At 42.0% G+C, this 8,221-nt stretch overlaps 1 protein-coding gene across 1 annotated transcript; it reads left to right on the top strand.

Moving 5' to 3' along the window:
* The first annotated feature begins 488 nt into the window (after nt 1–488).
* C1H13orf42 (chromosome 1 C13orf42 homolog) lies at nt 489–8,221 on the top strand. Its single transcript, XM_075139935.1, has 3 exons — nt 489–902; nt 4,196–4,343; nt 5,163–8,221. Exons 1-3 carry the CDS (start codon nt 489–491, stop codon nt 5,402–5,404), a joined length of 804 nt encoding a protein of 267 aa, XP_074996036.1. The 3' UTR covers nt 5,405–8,221.

Genomic DNA, 8,221 nt, shown 5'->3' with positions numbered 1-8,221 from the left:
GGGGGGCGGACGGAGGCTGGAGGGCGGGCGGGAGCGGTTCAGCACCACGGTCAGCGCCCGGCGCCCGCCGGCCGGCGGTGAAGGGGAGCGCGGGGGTGACGCGGCGGGGACGGAGCAGCGCGGAGGAAACGTGGAAGAGGGAATTTCTACCTCCGTGCTGATGTTTTTTTATGGGGAGCGGCAGTCAAGTAAGAGGTCAAAGCATGATATTTGACCTCCTGTACTATATTTTAAACCGAGGAAAGGATAAAGCTATTTCACTGACACAAATGGAATAGAAAACACGCTTCTGCGTTACCGTGATGCTCTTCGCAGTGTATTAGACTGAAAGCAATTTGTGCAGCAATAGGGTTTTTTCCTCCTCATTACAGTGAGTGGCAAAATTGTCTGTCTGCTGAGGGCAAGGGTAACAGCTGCTGATTACCAGATCTAGGGTTAAATTAAGGAGCTGAAAGAGAAAAGGTATAAAGGAGAGGAAGTGACAAACTATGTTCAAAAAGATCCATTCTATATTTCACCCCAACTCCCACCGAAGAAATGTGACAGATGACATTCCTTACTGTGAGGGCACAGGTTCTGCGGTGAGATTGATCCGCAGCTCTTCTATGTACGTCCTTGGAGGTGAGCAGGAAAAAGTTAATGAACCACTAAAAAAATGCAAAAGTACAACCAGCATCGACTCTTGCTTCCAGCCAAAAGAGGAAGACAGAGACTGGATGTACTCTAAGACTCAAGACTGCTTGAAGTACTTACAGGATCTGTTAGCCTTGAGGAAAAAATATCTTGACAACATCAATAACTTGAAATCCATGCATTTGGCTGCAGATTCCCCAACGTCCACAAAATCATCCAAAACTGGAAAGAAGTCGTTTCTTTCACTTCCTTCCAAAGAGTCTTCTAAGGTAATTCCTAAGAACTTTTGCCGTGTGCTTGGTCTTAAGCAATGAAGAAATTAGCTGTATGACCTATGTTGATTTTCTGCTTTATTGGTCTCAGCCGGTTATCTTTTTACTGTTACAACATTTGAAATGCTGCTAAATTAAGTATGAATGACTGGTCATGGAAAGAAATGTATATATCTATGTTTGTGTGAGGGGAGAGAAAATAGGAAAAGGAAAGAGATATGAGAGTATGGGAAGTATCTGAAAACATATTATGAAGGAGTGAGCTGTTCTCTCGATACTTTGACAGGCTACTAAAATACCTCAGAATTCTCCACTGTAGTTATTTATAGCTGTTAATGACTGACAAGCACAGTAATCCCTAAGTTTACTGGCAGCCTTTTTATTGGCATAAAATTACTTACACAAACTAATTGTAAATTCATTGAAACAAATAGGATTTTTTTCTGACTGATCAGATAGCTTGTCAGTGCTACATTTAACATCAGTGGAAGCTCTGCTGATAGGCTGTAGGGCATGAGGAATTCTTAAGGATTCCTTTCTCTGTTAATTAATAAGTTGGCAGGTCATTTTGAGACAGTATAATTCTTCACCTTTTACTGTAAAGATACCACAAAAATAAAACTGAAATATCATCTTTGGTGCAGACTATTTCTATGTATCCTAGAGAGAAAAGCATCGCAAAGCTTCCTCCTGGTTGCAGTTTATAGATTGCATGTCTCTAAACAGTTCAGTCATTAATATGACTCTGGACTTGATTCAGTGAGGACAGAGGAAAGGATTGCAGCAGGCGGGGTGGTCTGTTTAGGTCACACGACCACAAACATGACTTTGACAGCAGACTCAGAGGTTACCCAGTGCAGTCTTTAAACTGGATACTAATGGGGATGGTGGGAAGAAGGGGTGTATGGCTGACTTACTGATTAGGCCAGGTAGTCCCTACCAAAAAGTTATTGCCACATTTAGATGTTCTGTCACAGCAGAATGTCAGAATGGCTGAAGCTGAACTCTGTTGCAGGCATTACTTAACCAAAGGACAAGGCTCACATGTTTAGGACTAGATCTGTAAAATTTTTTAATTTTACTTTTGATATAATACCCATTCAGTCAGTGGGAATTTTTCATTTGCTTTTATTGGGCATGCTTTATGTCATCTTTTTAATACTTTGAACAGTGACTCTCAGAAGCTAGGAATGATAGTAGGAAACAATACTCAGCTCAGTGGGCTGGAGAAGGTAGATTTTATAAAGACATATATTACTATTTAGGCCCAGGGAAACATCCAGAGAGAATGATTGAGATATAGGAGGGTGTCCTGGCGGTGCCAGGTGCCAGAAGATTAATCTCAACACTATAGATACAGTCTGTGAACTGACTTTGTGCACTGTGACACAAAGATTGGCTTGAGGCAGCGGAGATTTACAGCATGCCAGTTCCCTGATGAGCGGAGCAGTGATGTCGCGGAGCAATACATGACTAACCATCAGCCAGGTGGGAAAAAAATGAGTGCAAAAGGGTACTAAAACCATGGACCAGGAGGCTGGGAGATAGATTCTACACAACTAGGCGTCATGCAGGTTTGTGAATTTTCTGAGATTTGCCACTGAAAATAGCACTTAAGAAAAATGCCAAAAGCTTAACAGGTTTGGCAAACAAGTGACTCTCCCATAGGCTGAGGCTAAGAGTGCTGTCATCTGACTGTGGCCAGCTAGCTTTTATGTATGAACAGCCCTGGTACTGGCATGCTATCTCCACGAGCTCTCCCCTTAGGAACAGACAGGAACATCAGCAGGATATGCCATCCATATGAGTCATTCTTGCCGACACAAATGGCAGGGTCACAGCCGCACAGCCCTGGCTTTGCAAAAGTGAGGGAAAGGTCAAGAAGACTTCTAGAATAGCCAGAATACTCTGCTTCCTAACTACAAATTTTATGTTCACAGATTGCAAGGTTTGTCTTATCAACAGGCTTGATAACTATCTGTGTTAAATTACCTGTCAGTGGAAATTCACTTCTTTCTCCTACCTGCTGCATGATTAATGGGAAGGTACTTTGTCCAGACAACCCTATCCTCATGGGAGGTTTAATCCAAAGATCTCTGGGGCCTGGACTACAGACTGACTGCGGATTCAAAATTTGCCAATTGGGTCTAGTGAGAGAGAAGAATAGAGAGATGTGTCAAATGCTGGAATTACATAGGCATTTCTTTAAAAAGTCTTCTGAGGGGCTTAGTCATAATAGCAGTCACTATTTTCAGTAGACGTGTGGTAGCAGCTATCTTTGTGAGGATGTCAATCAACCCATAATGTCAGGAGGGGAATAAGCTAGCTCATCTCTCTGCCTCCACAGCATGGGGAGCAAGCTGGTTCTTCAGAGATGTGATACAGCATGTACCTTTTGCTTGCATGTTTGAAACCCAAGGTAGTACTTTTCTGACAGTATTGGTGCCTGGCAATACACCTAGTTTGGACTGCCAGGGAAAATATACAGCCCTTCCTTAGGGATAACCTGGCAGGAAGTATTCATCCCATATGGACCTACAGAATTGCTAACCGAGGCTTTATGACTGCTTCAGCATTTATAGACAGGCCTTTGCTTTGTTATCAAGACAGGCTCCTAATTTTAAACCCCGTGGCTTTCCTGTGGGAATTATCACAGTGTTGAATGACTCATATTTTAGCACACACAGTCCTTTTCCATTTCAAAAAGACTTTAGCAATTTAGATCTGGATTCATTTCACTTAACCTAGGCATTTTAATAAGATACTTAAATTAGTAACCAAGTTACCCCACAATCCCTCTGCAGCTAAGAGAAAGGGCTGCCTGCAGAGGGGAATTCAGCCTACCGAAGGCCTGACTCATCTTCCGAAGGTACTCGAGCCCTGCATTAATTACAGAAGGAACCCTGCATGACTACATTTCTAATGTGTGTCTCATTAGGTGCCTACTGCTAGGTAGAATAAATTCGTCCACAAAGCCCAGCTGTCACTTAGCCACCTAATTAAGTGGCCTGATACAGGGATTCTGAGGGATTTTATAACACCTGGCTAGCAGTGCCCAAGTGGAAGATGTTTGGTGTTGAGCATGTAACAAGATGGACATTTGTTAGACTGCTGTCCCACTTTCTTTGATGACTACAAATTGTGGAGTAATCTGGACCTGTGTCCTTTTCTGACATCTTGAAGTATGGAATCAAATACAATTTTTGCAGCTTCCTTATACAGTTTGCTCATTAAGAAGCATTGTGCCCAACCCTTAGTTAACTCTTTTTTTCCCCCTATCTGATCAACAGGCATCCATGGAGAGAAAAGGCCCACAATCCAGTTCAGATGTAAAAGAAGCAATAGCTTTCTTCGACTCAGTTATTGCAGACCTGGATTCAGAGAGATGGCGGAGGGTTCCTGACGTGGATTTGCCAAATGTGGATGTTGATTTTGATGGTGCAGTATAAACCAGACGAAATATGATTACTTTTGGTGTGCAGAGGGTAGAGGGAGGAGTGCCATTTTAAGACCATGTTTGCTTATTTAATGGACACAGTTTTCCTCCAAGTTTTGCTTCCCAAATCTAGGACCATTACATGCAGTATGTGAAACTGCAGCAATACATTGCTTGTTCCCTGTTGAAAGGGTGCAACTATTTTATGTGTGGCCATTACATGAGCAAATGTAGCATATGTAGTGCTGGAATAGTGCTTGCCCAGGGATGAATTCCACCCTTGCATCTCTACCCTGAGCTGTCTTTGGAGGAGAGCTATAAAAATATAAAGATAATTTTTTCTTCATCTAGTTTTCATTTTTCTCATTGAGAAATGGTGGGATGTTTTCTCTCCAACTAGCAAAAAAGAAGTCATTTAGAGATTAGGCTAAATAACAGTACGTTTCCATCAGAAAGGATGGCATTGCCCAACTAAATGAAGATGTGCCCATCTGAGCTCATCATTCTATCCTGTATAATCAGTGAAGAGAAACAGACATTCCTCTCCTTTGTCTTAGGCTAAGGTGGATATCTGAAACAGGTCAGATTAGCTGTGCCCTAAAAGTGTGTATAAAGGGACTAGCTCTGACATACATATTTGCGCTGCAGACATTGAAATACTAGATAAGATGAATCCCATCCCAAGCAACATCCTGCAGTGAAACCAGGTTCTTTCTCAACATTACCTCCAGGAAGGACCCAGCAGGCACCCTGTTCTCTCACTGCATATGTAAAAATATCACTGGCAAACTGTTAATGCCAGATTATCTTCTGTCTTTCAGTTGCTACCAGCACAAGCGAACACAGTTTACATTCAAACTGGATCCTTCGTGCTCCCCGGAGATACTCACAAGATACTGCGCAAACAGCAAAGGCTGCAAACCAGTCTCAAAGAAACAGCCAGCGGAGGACCACTGGCTCTAGGAAGAGGTTGGAAAGACATCCCATGTACTTGCCCAAAGCTGTGGAAGGGGCATATAGCACTTTAAAATTTAAGCCCAAAACACATAAGAAAGAATATTGAAAGACTATTCCCTCTTCAGCTGGAGATAGAATATATGAAATAGGGCATGTAAGACTTGCTGCTTTTTTTTTTTTACCTCTGACCCAACTCTTACACTCTAGAAGTGACGTGTGCAGTCACTGAAGGTTCTTTGTGTGGGACATATTTTAAGTCATGGTATTCTAACTTTGGACTCATATGAGGGTTTAACTCATTGAGTTCATTGTGCCTAACAATACCGCTTTGTCATTCAGCTTGGGGGGAACTCCAACTTGACAAACCTTTTTTCTAGTGCTGTTATTGAAAGCAATGATTCAGAGATTGCCTGGTGCAGTATTTTTTCTTCTGACTCCAGTACTGGAAAGCAATTCAAGCAATTCAGCTAATATGTTGGAGCTTTTGCACCAGTGTTTCCAACTTCAGAGCAGTGAAGCAGAATTTTCTCCTTTTTTTGCATGTGAAAATTTGTATGTGCCATCATTGACTCTGTGATCTGAGAGTATACAGTAGCACTGAGGTACAAACAGGCTGTGGTACAAGCAGAAAAAGCTGTAGTGAAGGAATCAGCATTAGAAACCTGTGTTTTGAGGAATTGCTCCAGTGTATTTTGAAAAAACAAGCTATCTTGTACTCTGCTTGCTATTGGGAATAGTTCTGTCCTGGGATACAATGTCTAGGAATTCACTGCATGCACAAATGTATACAACTTTTTTCATATGATTAAACCACCTGTTAATTTTCATCTATTTTAACACCCAGTTGCCAAACCTAGACATCCCAGTCTACACTAGAAAAGCTTAATGTCTTGGAGAAGAACACTTTGTGAATAAATTGGAGCAAAGGTCGTTCTCAAAAGCAGAAGACAATTTGCAGACAAATCCACTGCATCAGCATTAGATTATACCCAATATTTGGAATTCTGCTGCTTCATCATTAAAGACTATATATTAGGAAGAATGCAGTCTAGAAGTGTTCCTCTTCAGGCTGTTTCATCTTAGAGGTGATATGTCTTCCATATGATACTTGGAATTGTTAAGCCCCATACTCTGCCAGTTTTACGGATGTACAGCAATGTAAAAATGCATAGAAAGTGACAAGGAACTGGCACCCTATGGAAATACTAGCCTATGGCCCTTCAGATAGGGCAATACCATTTATATCACAGGCATCAGTCTGAGCCACATCCCCCTGCTCATGCTTTGTCTTAAGAATTTGCTGAGATGTTTGGGATCAAGCCTTTGCTTACTCTGATTTTTTTCATCTGGTGTTCAATCGGTGGTTCACTGTGACAGATGGATCATGGCAGCACTGGTATCACCAGCTGGTGATTTACTGGTGATTTCTTGTTTCTACATTCAGTAGTTTCTGTGTCCACAGTCTTGGATGAAATTCCTAAGGCACTGGCCATCAATATAACCTATCTGATATATCATAACCTCCATAAACTTTGTGCCCACCACACAGAACATTTGGCAGGTGGCAATTCTTGCTGATTTGTGTTCCTAGTCTTTGGGACTGAATTATTCAAACAGCATTTCCGCCATGAGGTGGAAGTACCTCTCTCAGATCTCACTGATCTAGGACACTTTCTGTCATGAGATAGAAGAGTGCCAAAAAACCACATGTTCCTCCATTCAGAGCTGGCATCTCCTGTTTGATTAAAGCATTTTGTTTCTTTTTCTAGTGGTGTTTATGAAGGGGAGGGGTGAATTGTTTCTGTAGCACTTTAATTCTGGAGGTGCTTTTGCCACTCTTTGTCTAGTCTGTATCCTCTTCAAAATGTCCAGTTTAACCAGCATCGATACATCTTCATGAAGAGTTTAAATTAAGGTCTAGGTTTTGCTTCCCTACTGTTGGTGCTTCTCATGATTAGTCTGTACTCTCTATACAGATAGGGTTGCTGGCTTTGTACCTCCCCAGTCCTGTCCCGACTGCCCTGAACTGAACACCATAACTGTCTTTAAAACTGTTCTGCCTTTGACATATGATCATTTAAGGCCAAAACCTGCACATTTTTGGCAACTGTGTCACCCTGAAACCCCTCTCCAAGCAGAATCTCATGCTGAAGTTGCCTAGGAACATTTTTACTGAGTATGTAGTCACCTTTTTGCTACTAGAACCTGCAACGTGAATGGATGTTGAGAGAAAACCTCACTGTCTTTTTGAGTTACAATAATAGAATTAGGCATGTGCATGATTAAAATACTGATGAAAGAAGAAGAAAAGGATTCCAATGGTGTTCTACCCTGGGCTGCGCTTCATGTTCATAGTGCCAAGGTTTTACTCATTGGAGTAGCTGATCTTTTTGCTATTGTTTTAAGGATGCGCTGTGATGTACAGAACCAGACTGCTTTAGCATGCTTGACCTTCCCTGTGACTTCTTGTCTGTCCTTGTAAAACGGAGAGATCTCTGGTCATCTGCAGTGGCAGAGGGTAAGGGTCCCCCTGCTGTCCAGCACACAAACTCCAGTGAAATACTTGCTTTTATGAATGAGAAACAGCGGAGGAAAAAAGATTTGTAATTTCGATTTGGATTCTGTGATTTTTTTTTTTTCATTTTCTTAAAGCTCACTTCAAGCCTGTTATCATCTTAGGAAATTTTAATTAAGCAAGTAAAATAAAGCAGTTTTTCTCTGAGAACATTTTCTACTTCCTGTCCCATAAATGCAGGCATCTTCCTTCTCCTAGCATATTAGCCCTTGCGAACTCCTCACTGGACACGGCTCAGCTCCAACAGACCTATGGAGGGTGGCCCTAGCATCTTAGGGCACTCTCTGGGGAGATGGGAGCTGAGGGTTCAAGCCCAAAAGTTGGGTGTTAGGTTCTAGCTAGTTGTGC

This window comes from Calonectris borealis, chromosome 1 (genome assembly GCF_964195595.1).
Source record: "Calonectris borealis chromosome 1, bCalBor7.hap1.2, whole genome shotgun sequence".
NCBI classification, from domain to species: domain Eukaryota; kingdom Metazoa; phylum Chordata; class Aves; order Procellariiformes; family Procellariidae; genus Calonectris; species Calonectris borealis.
Note: the sequence above shows the minus strand (reverse complement) of the source record. Positions and strands in the feature narration are given on the sequence as shown.